This window comes from Molossus molossus, unplaced genomic scaffold (genome assembly GCF_014108415.1).
Source record: "Molossus molossus isolate mMolMol1 unplaced genomic scaffold, mMolMol1.p scaffold_m16_p_10, whole genome shotgun sequence".
NCBI lineage: Eukaryota > Metazoa > Chordata > Mammalia > Chiroptera > Molossidae > Molossus > Molossus molossus.
In genome coordinates, this window is record NW_023425345.1 from 32,018,697 (window position 1) to 32,046,670 (window position 27,974).

General features: G+C 37.5%; 2 protein-coding genes across 3 annotated transcripts in view; one reads left to right on the top strand and one right to left on the bottom strand.

Annotated features, from left to right (window-relative positions):
- The window catches only part of RECQL (RecQ like helicase), a 30,653-nt gene extending 16,751 nt beyond the window's left edge, over positions 1-13,902 (bottom strand). The window contains exons 1-5 of the mRNA XM_036251362.1: positions 13,758-13,902; positions 11,458-11,505; positions 2,846-3,043; positions 1,371-1,550; positions 373-479 (exon numbers count right to left, since the gene is read on the bottom strand). Of these exons, the coding sequence (XP_036107255.1) occupies positions 373-479; positions 1,371-1,550; positions 2,846-3,043; positions 11,458-11,505; positions 13,758-13,902 (678 nt within the window). The remainder of the gene's footprint in view (positions 1-372; positions 480-1,370; positions 1,551-2,845; positions 3,044-11,457; positions 11,506-13,757) is intronic.
- Positions 13,903-13,994: 92 nt separating this feature from the next.
- Positions 13,995-27,916, top strand: GOLT1B (golgi transport 1B). Of its 2 annotated transcripts, XR_004958402.1 has the most exons (6): positions 13,995-14,146; positions 20,333-20,424; positions 21,765-21,943; positions 23,121-23,202; positions 25,034-25,254; positions 27,622-27,916. XR_004958402.1 is itself a non-coding variant. In XM_036253025.1 (5 exons), exons 1-5 carry the CDS (start codon positions 14,122-14,124, stop codon positions 25,070-25,072), a joined length of 417 nt encoding a protein of 138 aa, XP_036108918.1. In that variant the 5' UTR covers positions 13,995-14,121; the 3' UTR covers positions 25,073-25,557. The 2 variants fall into 2 exon arrangements, 1 of the variants encoding a protein (XP_036108918.1); XM_036253025.1 differs by lacking the exon at positions 27,622-27,916 and having other exon boundaries at positions 25,034-25,557.
- Positions 27,917-27,974: the final 58 nt, after the last annotated feature.

Here is a 27,974-nt window from a genome sequence, read left to right on the forward strand (position 1 = left end):
ATATGGCCGCTATCACAACTGGTCAACTCTTCTGTTAGAGTGCGCAAAGTCACTGACAACATGCGAGTGAGTGAGCATGGTTGTGCTCCAATAAAACTTTATTTATGGACACTAAAATCTAAACTTCATATAATTTTCACACCTCACAAAATATTATTTTATTTTTTAAAGCTTTTAAACATGTATAAATCAATCTTAACTCATGAACCATACAAAGTAGGCAGTGGGCTAGGAATGGCCCGTTAGCAGTAGTTTGCAACTCCTGATATAAATAGCAATCAGTTTTAATTTTATAAGCAACTCTACTGTATCTAAGGCACCTGCTACAGTTAAGAGTTAAAACACAAAGAAACAAAAAGTACAGAACCATACCTTAGAACTAGAAGCATTTAACATGGTAGCTGAAATTTCTAATTGTTTTAAAACCATTAATTGGTCTTCCATAAGAGAGATCAATGGGCAAATTACGAGTGTAAAACCTGAAAGAGAGAAAAATCTACTTTAAATTATATACCACCACCAGAACAAGTTTCACTTCTTTACCATAACTTGTGGGAACTACCCATCAATTCAGACTAATTTTCAGTGTAACTTTAGCAATATACTATCTATTTTTTACCCCCATTAATAAAGGGGGAAGATACAAATAAATGATCCTAAGCCAAATAAGCATATATAAGATTAAGCAGAAATATCTTCCCTTATTCAATCCCATAAAAATAAAAATAGAGCCCTGGCTGGTTTGGTTCAGTAGTTGGAGCGTCGGCCTGCAGACCAGAGAGTCCTGGGTTCGGTTCCCGCTAAGGGCATGTACCAAAAATATAAATAAATAAAATAAAGACAGATATTATAACTTTTAATTTTTAATACACTATCATTTTTAACAATCAGTATTGGCAATGTCAGTAAAATAATATAAATCAAAGTTAGGTTCGATTCTAGGTCAGAGCACATGCCTGAGTTGCAGGGTCAGTCCACTGTCAGAGTGTGTACAAGAGGCGACTGATCAATGTTTCTCTCTCACATAGATGTTTCTCTCTCTCTCTCCTTCTCTCTTTAAAATCAGTGAACTATATATATATGTATTTTAATATGATTTTATTGATTTTTTAGAGTGAGAAGAAGGGATAGATAGAAACACCGATGTGAGAGAAACATCAATTGGCTATCTCCTACAAGCCCCTTACTGGGCATCAAGCCCACGACCCAGGCATGTGTCCTGACTGGGACTCGAACTAGGACCTCTCAGTCCATAGGATGACACTCAATCCACTGAGCCATGCCAGCAGGGCAAAAATATATATTAAAAATATATATATTAAGAGAAATAACATTTCTTCAATTTAAAATCAATCTTTATTAATACATACCTTCTGAACATAATGCTGATAACTGGTAGCATAAGCTCTTTCCGCCTCCTGTAGGCATAACAAGAAATACATCCTTTCCAGACATTGTTACATTAATAGTTTCAAGCTGAAGCATTCTGAACTTCTCCAGTTTAAAGACATTTTGCAGAACATCTTTAACTTTAGCAGACCATGGAAAATCTAGAAAGAGAAAAATAAGCTAAAATATATTAGATCATCTAGGATTTTAATGAGATACATGTACATGGCTGTTTTTATAATAGGGCACGATCAGATAAATATATGAGACTTTTAATACTATGGACAATTTCACTTTCATAATAACAATTCTGAGTTTAACTCACTAAGCTAAAGCAAAAACAAATTTAATAATGTATCATAAAAAATAGTTCATCAGAAAAAATCTAGTACATCAGAAAAAATTCAAACCATTTGCCAGTTGAGAATTAGCCTACATGAAAGAAGGTGCTTGATCAGATATTTGAAATGAATGTCATCTGAATGTCAAGCAAGGAATTCAAAGTATCGTTTAAAAAAACATCAAATTGAACAAAGTTAACAATTATCTAGAATTTTTGGTGTAAATATCTTGTTTAGCAGTGATCACTAGAACACAAGACCCACAAAAGTACTTCTCGAGTTATAGTATTCCTTTTATTATTTTTTTTGGTTGCTCAGCAATGTTTATTTATTTTTTAATTACAGTTGACAATCAATATTATATTAGTTTCAAATGTACAGCATAGTGGTGAGACATTTATATAACTTATGAAGTGACCCCCCCACCCCGCCATGAGTCTAATACCCACTTGGCACCATACAGTCATTGCAATACGATTGCCTATATTCCCTATGCTGTACTTTATATCCCCATAACAATTCTGTAACTTCCAATTTGTACTATTTAATCCCTTCACCTTTTTCACCTAGTCCTACAACCTCTGTCCCATCTGGCAATCCTCATTTTGTTTTCTTAATTTTTGAATCTGTTTCTGTTTCATATTATTTATTGGATTCCACATATAAGTGAAATCATATGGTATCTGTCTTTCTCTGTCTTCCACTATAATAAATGATACACATGATGCTTTGCAAGATCTTAAATCAAAAAAGTGTGTTCACTAGAGCAAGAAAATAAAGTAGACTTTGGCAAAAAGTTTGAATTTTTTTCTTGTTTAATTTTGTCTAGAGAAAATTTAGTTTAAATAAATATCTTATTTTTGCAAGCACTGATTAATGTTGTTAACCATACTTGGAAAAAAATAATAAAATCTGAATAATAAAAGTTTAATTCAAAAAGAATACAGAACGTGGGCAAAAAAAACTGTCTGTCTCTAAGTTCCTCTCACCACTCACGGAATGGCCAATTTCATCTCTATGCCTACTGGGAAGCACTGACCCAGGCACAGTGATTTGACTCCAGTTTAAAGAAACAAGAAGAAAAAAACTAGCAAAGAAAAAAGAAATGAGTAAACCTTCTTTATTCCAAGAGGCAGGTGAAGAATCACATTCATTGCTTCCCCCAGCATCAGAATCCTCCAAACACTGCTTTATTTTGTTTGTCAGGACGTTTTTCTTCTGAGTAAGCTCCTGTTGCCTTTCCAGAAGTTCCTGAATCTGAATGTCTACTGCTTGTAGCTCGTTATTCACAGAATCCAATTCCTCAGTTAAAACTGTGAGAGAAGATAAAAGACACAATGACACGCAGTCCATTACAATTTTAGGTTTCCTTATTGATTTTTGGATATTCCTCACCACCTAAATCACAAACTTTTACGTGTTACAGAGTGGTTAAGAACATCTGTTTTGTAGTCACAGACCTGACTGAAATCTCAGATCCTCCTCCTATTTGCTGAGTGACCTTGGGCAAGGTACTCAACTGAGCCTCAATTTTCCCATCTATAAAATGGGAATACTATCTAGCTGTCATAGTACCTGGTATACAGTTAAGCATTTATAAATGATATCTATTTTAATTCTGTTGCAGTGGTCCAAAAATCTCCAAATCAAGTAAAGTGACCCAACTATGAAGCAAAAGCAAACTATTTAAAAGTAGTCCCCTAACTTCCTAGCTATTATTTCACAAAAACATTCACATTTGTTCTCACAAGGTAGCATGATAAAGGTTTGATTATAAACAAGATGATGTAACAGGTAAAAAAAAGAAATCAAGTGTGCTACTGGAACTGGCGTTACAACCTCATCGTAACTAATTTATAAAGAAGCCTTAATGGCCCTGGCCGGTTTGGCTCAGCGGTTAGAGCGTCAGCCTGCGGTCCGGAGAGACCCGGGTTCGGTTCCCGCTAAGGGCACATACTTCGGTTGCAGTTTGTCCCTGGCCCTGGTTGGTCGTGAGGGTGGCAGCCACTCGATGTGTCCCTTCACGTCGATGTTTCTCTCTCTCTCTCCCTTCCTCTCTCTCTCCCCCACTCTATCTGTGCAAAAAATGGAAAAATATCCTCGGGTGAGGATAAAAAAGAAAAAAAGAAGAAGCCTTAATGTATCATTCTTTTTTCTTTTAATTTAAAAAGATTTTTTTCTTTTTTAGAGAGGAAGGGAAAGATAGAAACATGGATGTGAGAGAAAAACATCAATCGGCTGCCTCCTGCATGCCCCCTACTGGGGATTTCAGCCGCAACCCAGGCATGTGCCCTGACCAGGAACTGAACCAGGACCTCTCAGTCCATGGGAGGATGTTCAATCCACTGAGCCATGCCAGCTGGGCTAATGTATGATCCCAATCAGACAAAGTCCAAGTGAGATTCCTTTTGACACCACATCTATGGAAGTGTCCTTGGTGCTTTCCAAAACATCTGCCTGCATTATATAGTGTCCATATTTAATAATGCCTTTTCATGAGATAGAAACTGTGATTATGATTTAAAATAGGATGTGATGGTGACTTTGTATTGTACCAACTGCTAGAATTCCCTTCCCTGTAGGATTCTAGGTTAGGATTGGCCACAAGTGAACTCTGCATGAGATTTGGAAGGTGGAAGGAACAGCAGGTAGATTTACATTCAGGTGGCTGGCGTAGGTCAAATGCTGTTGCAGCTCACTCATGTCATCATGGATCTTCTGGCTCACCTTGATGGCATGGGGCAGAAGCCAGTTCCTCCTGCCCCTGATGAATCTTCCTGGGGTAGTAGCTTGACCCACAGCTTCTCTGAATCCTTGACCAACTTCAGGTGCAACTTCCTGTGGCAAGTACACCAGCCCTTCCCCAAGGTACCAGCATCCTGGAAGTCAGAGCATTGTAGGCATCGACACACCAACATGAGTCCCAGTGAAAAATAAGCAGGTTCCACATTGTCCTTGTGGGTTTCAGCTGATCCTTACCTGCCCCCAGTTCACATCCATTTTCCCATCCCTGTCTGGCACTACTGCCAACAGGACCAGCAGTAGACTGCTTAACCATTCCCATGATCATGTAGGGGTTAATCTCTATAATTCCCTTATACCTGATTGAAACCTAAGCAACACCCAGTGCTATTCCAGATGAACAGAAACTTAAGGTGGATTCTCTGAATAGCTTTTGGGCCACCTGGAAATGGGTTGCTGACCTGACTAAATTTAAAAACATTAATGTCCTTTGTTTGCAGTGACTAAAGGGCAATGGTATTCCATGACATGCAACAGACAAAATTATTTAAATTATAACCTATAGACACCAGTAATTAAGTATCTAGAGATACTTAACACTTGGGTGGCCAAGTGTTTCCTGTCACAGAACATTTTGGTGAAAATAATGGGAATGAACAATTGCTTTGAAGTATTCTGGAGAACTTGGGTAAGAGAAAGGTAGGATCTTTGTACAGAGACCTCAAAGTTGCTGCCTATCCTGCAGCTGCAAGGTCCAAATTATTGAATACCAACCCTAAATCTAAGTCTTGCAGATGGCTGATATACAATGCAAAATGAATTCCCATCTTTGCAGGGATTCATATTAAAATTTAAGACATTGATTAGGAAAAAGTGACAGTGACGCTCTGCAACTGGGATGGGAACATGTGGGCAAATTCCAACGAAGCAGGGACATTGAGCCACTTAATCTGCCAAGTCTCTTTGCCCTTCCTTCCCTTTCTGAAACTGCCTCCTCCTGCCTGAAACATCTATCACGGTCTTTCCTCAGGTGGATGTTTCACAAGGGATTGCTAATTCCCCTAAGGATCTCTGCCCCCCTGGCCCACCCCCACCTCTCAGTGCTTTAAGACCCAGGAAACTCTAGAGGATGAGATACAAAAGTAAGACCCATGAGAAGACAAAAACACAACAAACAAGTTGCATTTGCCAATATATATCACTAGAAACCTAGGGAATATATACGGGAGAGATCTTAAGGCCACTAAATCAGGGTGGATGGAATATAATAGTGAATGGAGCTAAATTTATTGGTATGAACTCAACAAGAAATTCTGGATTTAGTGTGCTAAAATAGTGCCCAGGAGTAGCTCTAATAATTTACTTATTTTGGTAGCCAGAAACTGGGCCCCAAAGATAAATATCAGAAAGTTGGATACAATGATACAAGTGTAGATTTCAAAGAAGCTGACAGGCTAGAACTTCCTGGGTATATCATACAGTGGGGGACCCAGAGGCTTGGGGAGATGGCAGTGCTAGAGTGGACTATCAGGTAAATTGATTATCCACTCTCTAGGTGTACCCCAGGAGGATCCAGGGATACTCCCTTCAACAAGGCTGTGAGAAATCCACTCATGAGGCGAACCCCAGCATCCCTGAAGAGTTCTAGAGTTGCTGTTCTCTAAGTCAGGAATGACAGTGGAAAGCACTGCCTTTAAACTAGACTACATGAATCAATGAGAATGATGGATTCTAAAATACAGGGATGAAATGGTGGCAATTCATGACCAAACAAAAGGTAGATGTGGTGGCCATAATGGGCAACAGAGCAGCAGTAATCAGAATAGTCTAACTCAGAGAGATCTTTGTCATTGGCTAGTTGATCATGTTGCTGAGTTGGAAATAGATTACTTGACTTTTATAGGCAGAATATAAAGCCCGGATTCTGGTGACATAAGTCTGATTTGAATCACCACAAGAGTCACCAACCTTCAACCAATTCCCAGAAATGAGCACATTTATAGACCCAGAGTCCCTTAAATAAAGTGGAGGTTGGGGCCTTTTGAGGAAGGACTCTACTATACAGCTACAAGTTTATGTAGTAAATCTTTCCACCAATCTCCTCCAGAGAAACTTATCAGGGCAACTGTGTATTGGGGAAAAGAAATAATGTCTCAGAAATTACCACACATCGACAGTAAGAAACAACAACTGAAATACCCATAAGACTTTCTTATATAATATTTGTATATAAAGGTTGGGTTTTTTGTTCTTGGTGGTATTTTTTGTTTTAATTTTGTCCCTTCTCCTATTCCTCTAATGTCTAAAATAAAGTGTTAATAGTAGCTAACTTCATATCTCAGAATTTAGGTTAGAGGACTATTAAGAAGGATGTGATTCAGGAAGAAGAGTAATAAGCACCACTGAAAGATAAAACAGAATGTGTGCCCTCTCCTGGAGAGATCAGTGCATATTTGGTTGTATGTGGGATAGTTGTGACATGTTAAGCAGAAGCATGATTCTGTTATCTACTTTATTTGGAAGTTAAATATAGTTAAATTAAAAGAGGAGTCTATGGGTACCATGTAGGCAAGGGGTGAAGTCTGGTGACTTTGTTCTCAGATAACTTAGCTAAGCCAGAATCACACTTCACAGAATTCCTTCCCTGCATAGTCCTAGGTTAGGGCAAAGAGAAATCTGCCAGAGATTTGGAAGGTGGAAGTGAAGCAGAGGCTATATTTTCCATATTAAGGTCAGTGTAAGATCAGGGCTGGTGACATTGACATGGGGCAGCACCTGGGCTCACAACTCCAGCTGCTGCTACATATCCCTGGGGAAATAGCAGAGCCAGCAGCTCTTCCAGATCCTGTTGGTTGTCCTTCAGCTTCTCTGAAGCCTCAGCCAGTTGCATACAACACCGTGTGAATTCACCAGCTCTTTGACATGCTTTCTGCATCATCCAAACTAGAAGATTTGAGGCAATGAGAGACTAATGCAGGTTCTGGTAAGAAAGAGAAGTTAATCTTCATAGATAGCAGTTTGTTTTTGCATTCTCCACCACATCCTCTTTTCCTGACTGCTGGTTCTGCCAACTTCAGGCCCAGAGCCAGACACACAGGAAACACATAAAGAAAGAGGTTAACCACTTCTCATAATCACGTGAGGTTTAATCCTTACAGTAAATCCCTTTTATCACTCACACTGCTTCTGCTTCTCTGATCAAACCCGAACTAACAGAGATGTTAATGTCAATCCATGGTACAAAGTCATACCGTATCTTAGACAAAATCTGATTGCCTAAAAAGTCCATCTAGTTGTAATAAATTGGGATATTTTAATGTTTTTATTCATATGCTCACATATACAACACAGGACTTTACTATATGAAATGAGATTGAAAAGTCAAGTGTATGATTTCAATAAGCCATAATGAAGAAGGAATACAAGCGCACAGGGCTTATTACGGCAACTACAGCTCAAGAGCACTGAACTGGGTGGGGAGCACACTGCAGTGCTCCTGAGCTGACAGCTGATGCACGGGAGAGGTGCCATTCTTCAGAAACAGTCATTTCTAGCAATATCACAAACTGGAGTTAACACTGGTAGGAAAGTGACTTGCCACCACGGAAGCCATGAGATCCAAAGTAACAAACTCTCTGAAGGCCATTTCAAAGAGGCACTTCAAATACAGTTCAACGTGTGGGTAGAACAAGAGGTAGATTTATTTGAAAGGGGTACAGTATTATGAAAGCAATTATTTAAAATAAGCACTTCTTCTTAAATAAAATGTATCTATTTCATTGTTCAGTTATTTTAAAAGTCATATCCCACCAATAAAGCTGAAGTCTTATGAAGTAAAATAACATATGCAATCCAATAACCATCATACCGAACTGAGTCGAGGTTCAGTGACGCTTCTTTTTTTTTTTTATCCTCACCCAAGGATATTTTTCCATTTTTTGTACAGATAGAGTGGGAGGGAGAGAGAGGAAGGGAGAGAGAGAGAGAAACATCGACGTGAAGGGACACATCGAGTGGCTGCCACCCGCACGACCAACCAGGGCCGGGGACAAACTGCAACCGAGGTACGCGCCCTTAGCGGGAACCGAACCCGGGTCTCTCCGGACCGCAGGCCGACGCTCTAACCGCTGAGCCAAACTGGCCAGGGCCAGTGACGCTTCTTAAACCCACATTATGCTAAGTAAAATAAGTCAAGACTGCTTGGGTGAGCATTTAATATAACTTAAATTCTTACCGTTTATTATTAACCTCAGAGTGTGAGAATGAGTCATGATTCAGAGCCAACATCTATGTCACTATTTTTTCATGTTTCTATTTAAATAAATTGTGTGTGTGTGTGTGTGTGTGTGTGTGTGTGGTGGGGTGGCAGGGCAGGGGAGGAGGGGTCTCATATTTAAGAAAGCCATTTATTTAAAGTATGAAAAAAACCTAATCTTGTTACCATACTACTAGAGCTAGTCTGTAGCAAAGGCCATATTCACTAATTTACACAAAAGACTGAAAAATAACCACAGTAAAAGTACCTCACCCCTGCCATCTGCCTTTTAACTGAATAAATGGCAAGATATCACTAATAAGCACAGCACAATATGGTCAAGTTTATAGGAACAAATAATGGATAGACATATCAAAATACCAAGAGTATCTGCCTGGGAAAGGTAGAATGATGTTTTTCTTTTATATTTTAAAAACATTTCAAGTTAACTCCATTTACAGAAATGTATCTTAAGGAAATAATCAAAGAAGCACACAAAGCTTTCAATTCATAGATGTTCATGGCAGTATTTTTTATATTTTAAAAATGGAAACAGTATAAAAATCCAACACTAAAAGATTAAGCAATAGTATTTATTTAATGTCACTTCAACACAACAAAACACAGTGCAGGTACAGTGATACCTCGGTTCTCGAACATAATTCGTTCCAGGAGGATGGTCGAGAACCGAATTGTTCGAGAACCGAAGCAATGAAACCCCAATAGGAAAGCGTGACTCCACAAAGCGTGACTCTCTCTGCACTCACACTGATGACGCAAGCAAGGCGCGCTGGGCCGAATGAACGCCATTCGGCTCATCTCGGCTCATCTCGGAAGTTCGAGTTCCAAATATTTGTTCGGATTCCGAGACAAAAGTTTCTCGAATCCCGATTTGGTCGAAAACCGAGGCGTTCGAGAACCGAGGTATCACTGTATTAGAATATTTACAACACAGAACTTATTTAACAATGTGCCTATGTTCTGTATTTACATTATGGTTTGTAAAAATCGCATTACAAAACAATATGTGCAAAATGTTAAAAAAATTTTAATAATAAATTAAATGTTATAGTATTAATCTGAGCATAGTATTAGAAATAATTTATATCTTCTACTTTATAATTTTTATATTCCTAGAATTCTATCAAAAATCGTATCATTCTCCTTGGAACCCTTGTACATTGTTGGTGGGAATATAAAATGGTGCAGCCACTATGGAAAACAGTATAGAAATTACTTAAAAATTTCAACTTGTGATCTAGCAATTCCATTTCTAGGTATGTACCCAAATAGCTGAAAGCAGGGACTCAGATATTTGTACAATGTTCATAGTAGCAGCATTTTTCACAAGTAGCCAAAAGGTGTAACAACCCAAATGTCCAGGGACAGACAAATGGATAAACAAAAGGTGTTATATACATGCAGTGGAATATTAGTCAGCCTTAAAAGGATGCATGTTACAAAATGGATGAACCTTAAAGACATTATGCTAAGTGAAATAATCTAGACACAAAAGGACAAAGATTATATGATTCCACTTAAATGAAGTGCCTTGAACAGTCAAATTCCTAGAGACAGAAAGTAGAATAGTGTTACCAGGGGTTGCAAGAAAGGGGGCAATTAGTAGTGACTGTTTAATTGGATACAGAGTTTCAGTTTGGGAAGGCAAAAAAGTTCTAGAGATGAATTCTGGTGATGGATGCACAGCAATGTGAAGGCACTTAATGCCACTAAATATTCACTTAAAAACAGTTAAAATGGTGCCCTGGTATGCATGGTTCAGTTTGTTGGAGCATCATTCCGTACACCAAAAGGTGATGGGTTTAATTCCCAGTCAGGGCACATATCCAGGTTGAGTTCAGTCCCCAGTAGGGGTGTACAAGAGGCAACCCATAGATGTTTCTCTTTCACATCAATGTTTCTCTCTCTCCCCCTCTCCCTTCTTCAAGCTCTAGAATTAATGAAAAACATATCCTTGAGTGAGGATGAAAAAAAATTAAAATGATAAATTTTGTAATGTATATTTACCATAATTTTTTATAATCTGAAAAAACACCAATTCTATAATCAGAATTTTTAAATTTCTTTTTATTGATTTAAAAGAGAGGAGGAGGAAGAGGATTGGAGGTGGGGGGAGAAACATTGATTTGTTGTTCCACTTATTTATTCATTCATTGGTTGATTCTTATAAGTGCCCTGAACCAGGGATGGAACCCACAACCTTGGCATATCAGGACTCTACTCAAACCAACTGAGCTACTAGGCCAGGGCTATAATCATAATTTTAAAAACAAATAAATTTTGATTTAATTAAATTAATTAATTTATTTATTTTTTATCCTCATCCCAAGGACACTTTTCCATTTTTTGTTCACATAGAGTGGGAGGGGGAGAGAGAGAGAGAGAAGCATCGATGTGAAAGGGACACATCGAGGGGTTGCCACCCCACAACCCAACCAGGGCCGGGGACAAACTGCAACCGAGGTACGAGGTACGTCCCTTACAGGAACCAAACCCAGGCCTCTCTGGACCACAGGCCGACACCCTAACTGCTAAGCCAAACGGGCCAGGGCCGGTTTATTTATTTTTATTAAGACTTTTAGTTAGAGCAGTTTAAGGTTCACAGCAAAGTTGAGGTGAAGGTACAGTGAAAAGCAAATATTTTTTTCAAAAAACATGCAAGTAGAAATAGAATAGAATGAAAACCAAAATGTAATCATTTTCACTAACCTGAAAGAGATGCCATTCTAAAACTGAATTGAAGAGCCAAATGTCTTACTAAAAATGAAAGAAAAATCATAGCAACAGTTTTTTAGAATAGTACTATAGATAATGCTCAATCAATGATAATCTGTCACGACTAAGCACAAAAAATGTTAGAAAGTAATATTTAAATAAGGACGTTTTAAATAAGGACTACTTGGTTCTTACCACACTAATTTTTATGAAAAATTCTCTATTTTTTGGAGAAGTGTCCAAAATTACATAAACATATAATAACAAACACAATGTAAATAACACAATAATCACCAGATACAAAATGATATAACAAAAACAGCAAATATTTGAGGTTAAATAGTTATAGTACTAAATCACTGTAATTTTGGCAAAATTACACACGCTGTTCCTCTCAGCTTCTTTCCCTACTTGTAAAATTGGCATAGAACCTGCCTTATAAATAATAAATTGGATAGATTCAAATGTCCCAGACTAAGCAAAATCCATCAACATAAATACCCAAATTAAGTGTTTAACATTTGACTGAATATCTGCTTTAAAGAGTTACAACTTTGGCTCAATCTTTAAAAAGTATTTGGAATTCTATGATGGGCAGTGTAAATTTCAGAAGGAGAGAGCATGAAAAGCTCAGAAGTAGGAAAAAAACATGGTTTGTATTAAGGAACTCTAAATACTAAAACGTAAGAGAACATATGAGCAATGGAAGGAGATTTGGCTTGAGGGTAGAAACTTTAGGTTGTCATAATCCCCACAAACACTTCTCCTCGCTCTGAAATGGAAATCAGTATTTTCTAAAAGTAACTTAGAATGTCCCCCAAAGGAAACTTCAGCATGACCCTACGCTTATCCAGACTGCTGATCTTATGCCCCTCCTAACACAGAACTGTGAAACCACTAGACTGGAAAGATAGGCAGGGTCTTCTTTGCCTTGCTAAAGAGTTTGGAATAGCCACAGCATTATAACATATTGAAGTAGAGGACTAAACCAACGATTTTTAATTCTTTATCTATATAAACATCTCTTCACTTTTTGGAAATATAATTCTCCTTCTCTAGACTGCAAGGTTTTCCAGCAGGGCAGGGGTTGAGTCGCTTCCCTTTGTCTAGCGAAGAGCCTTGCTATATAGTTCAAGCTCAAGTTTGCTGAGATTGAAAGCAGAGACTATCTCTACCCTTATAAAAGAATATGTTCTATACCCATTCCCCCCAACACACTATTTTAAATGATTTATTTGGTTATACTGCAAAAAAACTGCTCATAAATTCCTTCCCCAAATGTGATTTAATATTAAAAGATATCTCAGTATGTTCAGAAATTAATGACCTACAGCAGGTCTGTCAGTCAGAAGTATAGCTAAGCACTGTTAAAATTACAAAGTCTAGCCTTGAAAACTACCTGGGCAGACAAAACCAGTTTAGTCATACAGGCAAAGCTTAATTTAGCTAGTTTTGTAAAACTATGTTAACCTGGGTCGTTTCTCACTTACGCCTCTGGAAATATAAGTGAAACACACAGGTTTCCAAGGTTGATATGGGGTAACCACTAACCAGTTCCCTAAGTTTTAAGAAAATGTTAATATTACAACCAATCACTGTGACGATAGGCAGCCACTACCTTCTCACCATATAAGCTGCTTTAACAACACACCCCTGAGTCTCATTACATGTTTGGGGTTGAGTGCTCCCGGTTAGCCAGCTGTCTTTTTCGTGTGTGAACAACAAACTTTCACCACTTCCGTGATTCAAAAATTCTGGTTTCTGAATTTAACAGCACCCACAGCAAATATTTGACAGTGTCACACCCAGTCATCGATGCAGGAGGAAATGCCACTGAGGTACCACGGGTTAAATCAGACACACCTCCACCACCCCTCTCCCCGCCACCTGCGTTTGGAGGCAACAGCAATTGAATAATATACCCTCCCTTACGCTGCCGCGTCCCCAGTGGTGTTTCCCAGTAAATGATGGCTGCCAGCACACAGGCTTTGGTGACCAAGATTCCTGCATGGAAAAGGCTGAAGATAAAATCCACGTGCCCTAAAGGCCTGCGTTCCCCTGAGTTGGGCGACGATTACTGCCCTCGTTTCTCCCCTGTCAATGTGGAAGGAAGTGATCCGCTACTGACAGGCCCGGCCTCCATGCAGGAAAAGGAAAGATTAGCTCTTTCAGAGCGTCACCGAAGTTAACAGCAGAAATTCCCTCCAAGGGGTCAACGAACTCCCTACCCTTGGCCTCCCCGGCCTCTCCAGTCTCTGACCCCAAAGTGCCCCAAACTCAGAACCACGACTCACCGCTTTCAGCCGGTGTCCAATAAAAAGTTCCCGCCACCAGCCTTTCCTTTCTCTGCAGCCCGGAGCATCCACCCTTCCGGGTCGGTCCATTCAACCAATTGCAAGTAACACTCGTCTCTAATTGGTCAAGGGGCGTGGCCACCATCGCGTCACCAAACAAGATCACGAATAACTGGTTGATATTGGGAGCGGTTTTAGCCAATAGAAAGCTGTCTTGAAACTAGGATGGAGGTGGCTGCGTGTTTCCGGAAGACGTGGCGGCTCTCTCTTGGGTTGTTTCCCGGCATCATTACTCCTGCCTTGCTTCACACCCTGGGCTCCTGGAGGTGCCGGTGCCGGCGTCGTTGTCCTCACCCCTGCAGCCATGATCTCCTTAACGGACACCCAGAGTAAGCACCAGCCCCGGGGTCCCTGCCTTGAGCCCCGCACACCGCTTGCTGGGGCTGGGGCTCGCCCGCCCGCCCCCCTGTGCGGGTAAATGAATGAAGCTCCGTGCTGGGGGCGGCGGCCTATGAAACTGAGCTAGGGCTGTGGGAACCTGCAGGGCGGCCTTGAGAGGGCGAGGGCTGGATTGCAGTGGCTGACCCGGCCTGGCAGGACAGTCGGCGGGGTCTGGGGAGACGCCCGGGCTGGGGCGGGGGAGCTCTCGGCGAGGGTCCGCCTCGCGCCGCTGTCGCCCCCAGTGCGTTGCGCGCTTTGTTCCTGCGGACGGCCACCAGAGAAAGTTTGTGCGGCGGCCGCGGCCCACTGCCGGGCACGTTTCCGGACGGGGCTGACTTGGGTCCCCTACAAGTAACTGGCTGGTTGTCTGGGAGGCGGAATTTTAAACGTCACCTATTGTCGGCTTTTTATGAAAATAGGCTCACTCTTAAGAATTTTGAATATGCGCCTTTTGCCAGCAGTGGAAGCAGCCTTCCAAAAATCCCTTGAAATGACTTCACATTTCTACCAACTAATGTTTCTACAATAGTGAAAAGTCACTTTGTGTACATTAAAGGATTTCTTTTGTTAATGTTGTATAGTGTGCTTGGTGGCTTGTTTTATTATGTTAGCATCTCGTTCTGCCTGCCTCAGAGTTCCCCTGGCCGCTCTTATCTCTAAAGTTGGCATTGCTATGTGTTTCTTTTTCTTTCAATATAACATTTCCACTTTTCTACTCCTTTTTATCAATCTTAGTAATTTTTATTTGCCCAACCCTGTGCTACCTGTCTTGGGATGGTTGAGATCATCTTTTTTGCCTCATTTTACTTTATCAGCCACGCCTTTTATTTCTTACTCTGGTTAACTTAGTAGGATTTTCAAGATTTAAGAATTGAACAGTCTGTTAAATTAAAAACATTTGCTGTGACTGGGTCTTGCCGGCCCTTAAAGTAGAGTATTAAGGTTTGGATTCAAGTCATGGCTGACATGAACTTCATAGAGCTACTAAGGTGCTACACACAGCACTGCACCCCAGTCAGGCTCTCTTCCTTTCTGAGATTGGACTGAGTCAGCACCTTGGGGCCACCTGCCCTGGTCCAGGAATAGTGCTCATTTTGCTCTTTTGGCTACATCTGTTCTGATCAGGAAAAATCTATAATTCTGTAAAACAAAAAGCCTGTTATAATAAAAACTAGCAATTATATAATGGCATCTTTCAGCTTACCGTGTGCTTTTTCTTATAAATCATTACACTTAATTCTTATAAGGGCCCTGTAAGGTAGAGAGGAGTATATCTCTTTTATAAATTAAAGGAGGTACAAAAGAAATTCAGTGTATGGTCATAAGTAAAGGTACAGAAACAAGACTTGATCCCAGCTCTGCTGGCTTAAAAACTTTTCTCTTTATTGTACCCTACTAGCATATAAAAGACGATATAAAATTTGAGATCTATCTTAGAATGATGAAATCCTTCCAGAGCAAAAATAGTTCCAACAGTAAGATAGATATTTATCTTACGGAATTATGTATGCATGTTTGATAAGTTTTGTAGGATATTCAAAGCCTGTTTTCTTTATGAAACACAGTGCTCTGTTCCTCTTGACTAAAACCCAAAATTAAAATTAGGTTGCCTAAGGAAATTAGCAGAATTGCATACATAAATTGCTAGAATTTATTTCTAATTGTAATTACTTGGAAGAAGTACTTAATTCTACATATCTTCCCTATCTAACTGTAAAGTGTTATTATTCCTCCTGAGTTGATGATCATTACCTACATAAAAATAGGAATTGTTTATCCTGTGCATGGCATTCTCTTATGTTGAAGACTCATTATAGGGACAAGTGCCCGATTTACATCCTTCCAAAATCCAGAACAAGAGAGTTGGGTTGGAATATGGGCAGAATGGGAAGCATTCTCCTCGCTTCATTAAATTGATGAAGAAGATGAAATTATGCCCTTTGCTGCTCTGCTGCCAAATGTTTTATGTAGGACAGTAGATTGGAACACAAAATGTTTAGTGAACCAAAAGCCCTTTGGACTTCAAATGGTATTCATGTGTGTGTTTTTAACTGGGGAAATTGTCCAACTTTCAAGTGATTTGCCAAGATTACTCCGGGATTCTGATTCTGGCAGAGGGTGACAAGTACTTATCAGAGAAGAACAAATAACAATTCATGGCTGTTTTAGGGGATTCTATACTAGCGCCCCCTACCCCCCCCCAAAAAAAAAAAACCACACAAGATTTATTGAGTGGGAGGAGTGGGGCAGTTCCCTTGCTGCATCTAAATCTTTACTTCATTATGTCACATAGCCTGAAATTCTGTGATACTCAGTTGAGTTCAGTTGAGTTGATATTCACTTGAGTTCTTTATTCTCACCTTTTTTATTTTTAAAAGGCATAGAAAGATAGTGCTGCTTTAAAACATTTAAAATCAGATACCAAAATGCTAACAGTAATTGCCATTGGGTTAAGCATATCTTTTCTTACAAAATTTCTACAATAAGCTTTTTTTTAATCCTCACCCAAAGACTTTTTTTTTTTTTTTTGCATTTATCTTCAGATAGAGCGGGAAGGAGAGAGGGGGGAAGAGAGAGAAATATTGATGTGAGAGAGACACATCAACTGATTGCCATGCACACAACCCCAACCCAGCTCAGAGCAAACCACAACCGAGGTACATGTCCTTAGTGGGAACTGAACCCGGGACTCTCTGGTCTGCGGGCCAGTGCTCTAACCACTGAACCAAACCGGCCAAGGCAATAAGCTTTTTATTTTAGACAAATTTATTTTATTAGATTGCTTTTATCGGATTGTTTGTTAAACACATACGTGGGCAAGAAGGATGAAGGTTTGATAGTGCACAAGAGGAAGATAAATTTATTTTACTGGGTCTAATTCTGGTGGTAAGAGGGCAGCTCTATGTAGGGCTTAGTAACCAGCAGGCTTATGAATGCACAGGCATAGGGAAGAAAGGAATCCTGGAGATAAGAAAAAGGCACAATGAGGCCAGTTTGAGACTTGATCCCTTCAGAGTACTTGGCAATATCATGGAAGTGCCATTTTTGGAAAAGATGTTAAAGATCTGCTTGACTACACGGATAAAGTAGTAGGAATGTTTTGGTTTCCATGTTATAGTTGTTCAGACTGGAGTCTTATAGACTGGATTTGAATTCCCAGCCTGACTCCACACCACCACCACCTGTCCTCCCCGCCCCATGCCTACCACCACACACACACACACACTTGCTGATTTCTGGGGTCAAGATTAAGTTACAAATCTTTGTGGGTCTTTGATTGCCCATATGAAACATGAGACTGGTGCCACTTTTTACCTTACAATTTGTTGAAGGAATTACAACATATTTGTATAAACATTTCAATAAATGTAAAATCATATTTAGACATTTTCACTGCAATCTTTGTTTGTTTGTTTTTAATGGCTTTAGAGAGAGCAAGGGAGAGGAGAGACACATCGATATGAGAAATAAACATCTTTTGGCTGCCTCCCACACACACCCAGACCAAGGATCAGACCCACAACCTGAACACATGCCCTGACCAGGAATTGAACTGATAATCTTTGCATTCAAGTTGGTCAAGTGCATGGGACCTGCCAGGGCTGCAGTCAATTTCTCGTCCTACTAACACCTACTTAGTTATAATAGATAAGCTAATTATATCAAACTTGAATCAACTAAAGTCACTTCTCCCAGTTCAGTGTACTCTAATGACCTTGACTTTCATTTCACCAAACATTTAACCTGAAAATCCTGTGGGAAGCAGTATGGCATAATAGTTAAGCACACAGACTTTGAATTCAAATAGACCTGGGTTCAAATGCTTAAGAAGTGTGACTTCAGGCAAATTAAGTCAGTTCTCTAAACCTCAATTTCCAGCATCTCTAAATTTAATGACACCCACTTTGCAGTAGTGTTGGGAGAATTAAGTAATATAAGGTGTGTAAAGCACCTTACAATGGCTGCCTCCTGTAAACTCTCAATACATAATAGATGTATTTCCATATAATTTCCATTCTGAACAAACATCTCAAAATTTTTGTGTAATCATTAATATAATTTGTGATGAGATAGAAATTAGTCATATTCACTTAACTCAGCTGCCAGTGATTAAATTCTAACTTCTCAATAATTATTTAATGGAATTTTACTTGCTCTCATGTTCATATTTTCCTCTGGGAAATTATGTCTGCCATGTAAACAATTACTTTGGTAAATTCTTTTAAGGCATTTAAGCATGAAAGTATCAGCCTCAAATTTTCATAAAATATTGGTGTCTGTGGAATATACTTACCAGTGTATTTATAGACAAGTACTTGAATTCTTTTAGACTAACTTTGGGGGGGAAAGGTAGTTGGACTGGAAGGCAGTAGATAACTGTAAATTGAGGAAGTGGAGGATGTAGAAAAAGATATATGATATAAATTTTAAACTCATCAAAACACTTTACATGGCCCTGGTCGGTTTGGCTCAGCAGTTAGAGCGTCGGCTTGCGGTCCAGAGAGACCCGGATTCAGTTCCCACTAAGGGCACATATCTCAGTTGCAGTTTGTCCCCAGCCCTGGTTGGTCGTGCAGGTGGCAGCCACTCGTGTCCCTTTCACGTCGATGTTTCTCTCTCTCTCCCACTCTATCTGAACAAAAAATGGAAAAAAATGTCCTCAGGTGAGGATTAAAAAAACAACAAAAAACCACTTTACATGGCTTGAAATGTTTTTAAGTAGCTGTGACTTAGATTTTAGCTTTCTGGAGCCACGGCAAAAAGGTTAAATAACAAATCGGAAATCACATATAGTGTATTTAAAATTTTATTTCCAAAAATATGATGGTTTCTGCCCTGATTCTTTATGTTATGCAGATAGTGCTTCTAGGTAAAATGAGGTAAAATAACTATTTCCTAAAAACAAAACTACTATGGTCAAGGAGGTGACTCCTAATGGATTGATTGTGTTTTATGGTATTAACAGAAAAATACAACTATAACCTTAGAAAGTTGGATTCTTCCAACTTAAAAGATAAGTCCTGGAGAATGTAAAGACAATACAATTATTAGATTTATACACAGACTTCAAAGCTTACATTTTGCCCACCACTGTATACATACTCAGTATTTAGGGAACAGTTACTGGCATCAAAGATTTTATCAACAAATCTTTGTTTTTGAATGAAAGAACAAAATTCCAGAATATTAATATTAGGCAAAATGGTGTTCTTTGAAGACCAGTGTGACTCATTTGGTTGAGTGTTGTCCCATGTACCAAAAGCCTGTCAGTTCAATTCCCAGTCAGGGCACATACCCAGGTTGTGGGTTCGTTCCCCATTCAGGGTGCATACAGGAGACAACAGATCAATGTTTCTCTCTCCCTCTCCCTTCCCCTCTCTAAAAATCAATAAAAGTGTATTTAAAAAACAGTGTTCTTTGAAATTTTGGAGAGGTACTTTCAGGACTCAGACTAAATATGTGAATGGATTCATAGTTTAGATAAATTTGTAGAAGATAAATCCATAATAAGCCATCAAAAAGTTAAAAGTAATATAATAAGCCATCAAGAAATTAAAAGTGATGCCTAACCTTTTGAAACTTAACTTTTGAGGAGACCACTACCTGATTCTCAAACTATTTCCTGTTGCCATTGTATTGAAGTATATTGTACTGACCTACCATAGCATTTTCTAATGGGTTATAGAAGGAATTAATTTTAGAGGGGAAACAAGGAACTGCAGATATCAGTCATATAAATAATAGTCATAGAATATGATGGATAAATTAAATAGTACAAATAAACCCATATATTTATGTCTGATGCCAGAGGGATTCTTGGGAGGGAAAAAATATATAACTAAACATTTACAATCCTGATTTATCTTTCTCTATTATAGGTATGTTTGTAAGAAATGCTCTCTTAAATAAGAATTAGACATTTCCATTTATATTTTAAATTTCAAAGTAATTTATTGGTGTTAATTTAATTTGTTATAGATCTTAGTGAATGTCATTACAAAGTTAATCTGCAATGTTGGGGATTTATTTTCTTATATCAACCAAAAGAAAAACTGAAAAATTATCTTAGTTTACAGGGATTTTAATCTAACTTGAGTTTTTCTCTGCCCTTAACCATATAACTTATATTGCAGAAATTGGAATGGGATTAACAGGATTTGGAGTGTTTTTCCTGTTCTTTGGAATGATTCTCTTTTTTGACAAAGCACTACTGGCTATTGGAAATGTAAGTTTTTCAATATATATTTTAACTAACTTCATAAGAAAAGTTTAGCTACAAATGAATTCTTGCCTGCTATTAAATTTAGGGGAACTAATTCATTACTAATGTAAAGATTTTCATTACATTTTCTGTTTCCATCAGGAATGAAACCTGTTAGCTTTCTCTTTAAACAAAAGTTAAACACTTAATGAGGTTTTCTAATTTCATGACAACGGTAAGTGTTTGATATGTAATTTACAGTAGAATAAATCAAGGCTGCCTCTAAATAGATGTTAAAAAATACATGAGTTGGCCCGGCCAGTGTGTCTCAGTGGTTGAGCATCGACCCATGCACCAGGAGGTCGCTGATTTGATTCCCGGTCAGGGTACATGCCCAGATTGTGGGCCAAATCCCCAGTGGGGATTTTGTTTCTGTCTCTTTCTCCCTCTTCCTTCCTCTCTAAAATCAATAAAGAAAAAAATTTTTTTTTTAAATAGATGACTTGATAGCCCCCATTAAATATCTTTGAAGTAAGTGTATATTATCATCGAGCTTTTAACTGGTAAATATGAAAGATAACAAAATTGTTCAGAATTGATGTTTTAATAAATAATGTAAACAGCATTGGTATATCAGAATATGAAACTTAACCATTGGCTTTATTAATATTTATGTGAAATATTTTTCACTAAAGAAACTTAATGAAGAAAGGCAAGGATTTAGGAATAAAACTTGGGGAAAAACAAGCTTCTAATAGATCACATTTCTTTTCCACGGTCTGAAAACAATGCAAAATATATGTATATTTGTGAACACATGGCCATATTTTTATTACTGCTGCCACCAGATATTCTGGAGTTGATCAAACTAGAATCCTTTTCCTGGCATTGCATAGTTTCTTCTTCTATCACCTTGGCCATGTCAGTATTTCTGCCATCCGTAGGAGCTCCTATATATAGCCCAGGGTGAAGTTTGCAGAATGAGGAGTACCTTCAGGTGACATATTTATGGACAGCTTCCCCCTTTTGCCTTGCCCTGCGTCTGCTTGAGTCATCTCCATCTAGCTAAGCCTGGGAAAAACACTGCTGATGCAGATGCCGGTTGGTAACATCTAAATCTCTCCTTGTTTCTCTGTTTCAACATTTCTCAAGATTGAGAAGAGTGCAATACTGCTGCAGCTTTCACATGCTTAGCCCGTTCTGTGGTTCTGTTTTTTGGGGTGCATTGTAGTTTTCTCTGGCCAGATGCCCACATTAAAAGGCAGATGTGTTCCTCTTTTTTATATTTAGCTTTGACCTTACTTTTCAAATGAAGTCAGTGTGCTCACCTACTTTTTCTGTGTTGCATTTTCTTTCTTCTGTAGGTTTTATTTGTGGCTGGCTTGGCTTTTGTAATTGGTTTAGAAAGAACATTCAGATTCTTCTTCCAAAAACATAAAATGAAAGCCACGGGATTTTTCCTGGGTGGAGTATTTGTAGTCCTTATTGGTTGGCCTTTGATAGGCATGATCTTCGAAATTTATGGATTCTTTCTCTTGTTCAGGTAAGGCACTCATCTTATTTTTTATTTTATTTTTTTCAATAGAACAGTATGTCAAGTAACTATTACAAAAACCCAGATAGTTGAATCAGCATGAGTAAGAAGACTATAATTTTCTTAAAGGGATTTTTGTTTACACTGAACTTTTTATTATGGTTTTTAGTAATTTAATCAACTATAGAATGTTTATCAGGTGTGAATAATTAATTGCCTGTTTAAGGGTATAAATTGTCTTGTATTTTCAATTTAATAAAATTTATTTTATTGGCTTTTTAAGGCACTGTCTTTATGTTTGCTATTTTCATCAACTAAATGTGATAGATAAAGATACATAGCTGGATCCAGCATTTTACTATGTAGAGCCTGATACTGCATAGTTACTGCCACTTGATAGAAATCTCTTTAGTATTTACACATATTAGAAAGTTTTGTACCAAATACACTATGGGAGATTTTGATCAGTTAATATTTTACAAATGCCAGTTACCAAGTAAATAAACAATAGTACGCAATGTAAGAAAATACTTTTAAGTAAGATTGGTTTAATAATTTGTTCAAGGAATATATATATTTTGTTTTCTATCTGCCAGGCACTATATTACCCACAAGAAACATAAATATGAATTAAATGCCAAATCTACTTTAGAGAATCTCATTTCTAACATGGAAAATAAAGATACTAGTAAGATATAGTAGTAATGGTGTTATATTCAGGTGTTATAGGAACATAATTAAGAAAGGAATCAAATCCTGGGAGAGGGGAGAAAAGTTAACTGAAGTTTGAAGTCTCTAAAATATTCAGTTTTAACAGATTCTTTTTACTTGTTTAGCAGTTGATTTTGATAGTAAAGAATGCAAATACAGGCCTGGCCAGTTTGTCTCAGCAGTTAGACCATTGGCCCATGGACCAAATAGTCACGGATTCAATTCCAGTCAAGGGCACGTACCTCCATTGTGGTTCAGTCCCCAGCCCTGGTCATGGTTGTGCGGGAAGCAACCAATCGATGTTTCTCTTCTCTCACATCAATGTCTCTCTCTCTCACTACCCCCCCTCCCCCTTCCCCTTGTACTCTATCTAAAGATAAATGGAAAAGTATCCTTGGGTGAGGATTTTTTTTTTTTTTTTTTAATTTTTTAAAAGAATGTGCAAGTACAGAAAACTGTTTATTTCTTCTCCTAGGGGCTTCTTTCCTGTGGTTGTTGGCTTCATTAGAAGAGTGCCAGTCCTTGGATCCCTCCTGAATTTACCCGGAATTAGATCAGTAAGTAATCTGTATTTAGAAATATAGTGTATAAACTATCAAAACACTCTTTGATGCTCTTTACTTCCAGAAATTAGAGTAATTATACATGATTAACTAATGTTTTTATTATAATATAAATGGTTGCATAATATAGATCATGGTTACCATGGATACGAGAGAAAATAATCATTGGTAAATATATAAAACCTGACATTTTATTTCACTGTATTACTTTTTAATATTGTTCTCTATTTTTTGATACAACTCGGATTGATATGCTATACTACCTTTCACTTTGAGAGTTCAAGGTACTTTTCAGGTAACTTTTATGTCATCTCCAATTTTAGAAGCAGTAATATAAAAATGACATAATTTCTTATGAATATTTTTTTTCTTAGAGTACCTCACCAAATTAGGTGCCTTAAGACAATTATATGAAGCACTATTATACTGAAAGTCAGATGATAGAATTCTGTTCCCAGCTCTCTCTCTCTCTAATTTGAACAGTCTTGTCAAATCTGTTTCTCCATTGTGGGCCTAAAGTTGTTTATATTTTTGTAGATGTTTCTAGAGAGACAGTCCATAGCATTTATTGAATTCTCAAAGAACTAAAGGTACCACTATGAGCCCAACTTTATTTTTATCCTCAAGTCAATTGTAGAGTCAGAACTTTACAGACCAGACAACCTAAGTATTAGAAGTTACTTTTAAAGAGAGAATGTTGTGCTTTCTCATCACCTATATTGACCTTAAAATTCTAATGAATTCATGAGTACTTTCAGAACAACTTTTAGTTTCTGTGTGCCAATCACCTATTTGCCATAATATAAAATTTTTTTTTAAAAGATGTTGGAACCTACATCCTGATTTCATTGGCATTAATCTGCAAGCTCATACAGTAGTCAATGCTGTTTATACTTAGCATGGCTTTTGGAATTACTGAAACTTCTAGTTATAGAATTGTAATCCTTATTCATGTCTTTAATTTAAGAGCTCCTCAATATTTGAATAAATGGACACTCAATACTATAAATTATGTCTCCTATTTTTATTACTTCATATAATAAATACTTAAGTGAAAATGTGTATAGTGAAATGAAAGAGTTAGATGATTGCTAGATTTTGGTGGTATTATAATCACTTTGGTAGCATGGCTTTTAATAGCTCCACCATTACTTTGCTTTGATATTTGTTTGCATCACCTGGAATGCTGATGAAAGCCCAATTGCTTTATATTTGGGGTGGAGTAAGCAAAGTAAAGAAGCACTTACATATATGTGTGTTAAGATGATAAATTTGTGCTTGCATCATTACATCTATTTTTAGTGTCATTGCTACTTTTTAGTCTATAGTCCAGATACATATTTAAAGTATTTTTAGTCAATAGCTGTTGTTAATTATTGTACTTAATGGACTTAAATCTGTTTGTTCAAAGACTACATAGGCCCAGAAGAGATCCGCGGTAATGGTCAGTTGAAATACCTTATCGGGTTCATTAATGAATGAATGGCTGTGACATTTCAGCTTTTTAATTTTTTTTTTTAAGCTATCAGTGTTAACTTCATTTTATTCAATATTTTTATTCATTTGTGTTGTATTTCTCATGTTGCACCCTTAAAGTCATATGTTTAACATGTCATGCAAAAATAACTTTTAGAAAAAAATTTTTCTTCTACACATTTACGTGTCAAGATGGTGGTGAGTAGTACTGGATTACTCATTGTCAGTCATACCTTAAATTTCCACAAATCTTGTAAAGCTGGGTTTTCAAGTCAGCTTGAAATGTTGCTGTAATATTTTATAATGCTGAAGGCTTTCTTTTAATTATCTGTTTTTCTTCTCCTTGCAGTTTGTAGATAAAGTTGGAGAAAGCAACAATATGGTATAACAGCAGTGAATTGAAGACTCATTTAAAATATTGTATTATTTATAAAATCCTTTGAAGAATATTCAGCACAGATTACATTATATGAAATAGCTTGCAGTGTTCTTTACAGAAGTTTAAAATGTATACCTACAAAGTACCAACAGCAGTTCACAAAGAAGCGGTGAAAACAGGCTTCTAATCAGGTGATGTGAGAAGTCAGCAAGCAAACTGAAGGAGACGAAATCTGTTACAATGCGTATTGAAACTCTTGAAGGCAGTTTTTATTGTTTATCCACAATGTGTGAAACACAACCATCCTCAGAGAGCTATGGTGCCTGCTTCTTTTCTTTTCATTTTGAAGGTTCAGGAGCTCACATAGGCATTGCTTTTTAGAAACGTCCACTGCAATTGGAAAAATATTCCAACTTGCACTATGTGTCCAAAAGTGATGCATGAGTTAGATTGGATTATGTGATTTTAATATATTAAAAACCAAGGAAAACCCAGTTTTGATGTATGAATCACTCTTTTTGGTAAACATGGTGAAAATAAAATTTTTGTGATTCTTCTGAATCGTAATATTTTAAAGCCAGATGAAAATCTGAACTAGATATTCTCTGTTGGAATATGCGAAGGTCATTCTTTACTAGCTTTTAATTTCTAAATTATAGCTGACTAAGCACTTCTTTGGTCAGCAACACACTCTGGAAATAGTCTTTATTTTTTGGGAGTCATTCATTACATGTACGCATTTAACAAAAAGCATTCTTGACCATGAAGTAGTCTGTTACATAGCTTGTTTCACTGAATAGTCTTTTATTTAAGATATTAATTGCAAACCAAATGGCTTTTCCATGTCATGTTGTAGATTTTTTTTTCTTCTATTTAAAAAGAAATTAGTGGTTTATTATGTTTTTTACGAACTAAAATAACTAACTATTGGTAATGTTTACTTTAAGGCGTAACATGCTAAAAGGTTCAATTTACAGTTACTTTTTAAGGGCTATTCATGTAAGCTGAGTTCTCCCTTATTTTCATCTTTTTCATAACATAGAAATCAATATGTATGCTTTATATGATCACTCTTCATCTTGAGTCATCGAGAATATATCTGAGTTCATGTGCTGAGGTTATTTTACTATAATTGAACTGGTTATTGTTTCTTAAAAATATGACACTAGAAATAAAAAATGATATATTGTTCTTTTCTACCATTGCTGCTTGCCAGGCAGTAAGAAACTGGTTGTTTCTTCATTGGTAGTTTTCCACAGTGGCAGCTTTTGTAGATATAGGAACACATTTCAACAGCCATAGTACTCTTTGTTTTACCACTAATGATTGCCCTATTCACTTTTTTTAACAGTTGCAAAGCTTTTTAATACATGAAATCATAATTGAAATTTGTGGTTTTTATTTACAAACATGTCTTCAAAATGTATTACAGCATATGTTACTTTTAGTGAAATCTCTTGATACACAGAGAATTCCCAACCTTGCTCGTTGAAAGAAGGAAAGACATGGTATATAATCTAATGGTTCAGTCTTGTGGATTACTGTCTTTTTAGTACTGGCGTATGATTTATGACATAATCTGTGAAAAATAGATGATATTGACAAAATAAGATTCCTACCTCAATAGTTCATGGGATAATAAGAGACTTAGTATTGTGTCTAATGTTCTTCAAAAAAGTAATATCCTCACTTGGAGAGTGTCAAATATATACATATTTTGGGGATTGACTTACACAAGTTGCCCTGTAGGACTCTGTTATACATATTTTTGACTGACCCACTCTATTTACAAAGCCTAGATAATTCTACCTTTTTAGAGCAAGAATAGTATGTTAATGTAAGGAACATCTGTATATTTAACTCCTTTGTGGACATGAATTTCTATTAAAATGTTCTTTGCACTGTAACAGAGATCTCTTTTTCAACAATCTTATTTCAGAAAGCATTATCAGACAGAACTGTGTAGAGGATTTGCTAATCTCCCTGTCCTTAGTAAGATTGAGAGGCTGGAGCAGTTTTTCAGTTTTTATTAAAGAGTCCATGGTTAATCTCAGATGTGAGTTTGGGACTGCATGGCAGCATTGTATATATCTTATTCAGAACCATTGAGGAGGCTCTATTTTTAAACATACTAGTCCTCCACTATTTTAGTTTTTCTAAACCATGTTGTTTCTTCTTTTCCAAAATTAACCTCTTAGTGACAAAAAAATACACACACACACAAAACGTACTTTGATTATTACTATAAAGATGGAGGAAACGGTCTAATTCTACTTAGCCTTAAGTGTTTCTGTCATTGTTCAAATATATTTTCTGTAACAGAAACCTATTTGGATTGCTTTTCTTTTTCCCGTATAAATTGTAATTCCTGGAATATTGCTGCTTTTAAAAGTCTCACAGTCAGACTGTATGATCTAACCATTGAATATTGTAAATACACTTGTCTTATCTCAATAAAAGGGTACTTTTTTATTAATTTGTTATTGTATTAGTGGGTTGGGCTGCTGCAACAAAATTCCATGGACTGGGTGACTTAAACGGACATTTATTTATTATAGTTCTGGATGCTAAGATCTGAAATCAAGGTGCTGGCAGATTCAGTTTCTGCTGAGGACCCATTCGGGTGCTTCAGATGGCTGCCTTCTCCCTGGGTCCTCACATGGTGGAGAGAAAGCCCCTGGGCTCTATTCCAGGAGGACCCTAATCCCATCATGGAGGGCCCGCCTTTGTGCCCTCAACTAAACCTAATCACCTCCCAGAGGCCCCACTTCCTGAGTACCATCGTGTAGGGTGAGAGGGCTTCAACATAAGGATTTTGGAGGATACACATTAAATCCGGAAGAGTGGTCAAAGGTATTGTCGTCATGAGATTCTAAAAATTAATTTAGCATTATACAATAACCCATCTTAT

What these genes read in the sequence shown, in the direction of transcription:
- GOLT1B (XM_036253025.1), top strand. Translation starts at nt 14,122, where the DNA reads ATGATCTCCTTAACGGACACCCAGA. An exon ending in CTCCTTAACGGACACCCAGA is followed by an intron (nt 14,147 to 20,332) that starts GTAAGCACCAGC and finishes CTTATATTGCAG; the next exon opens with AAATTGGAATGGGATTAACA. An exon ending in GGATTCTTTCTCTTGTTCAG is followed by an intron (nt 21,944 to 23,120) that starts GTAAGGCACTCA and finishes TTCTTCTCCTAG; the next exon opens with GGGCTTCTTTCCTGTGGTTG.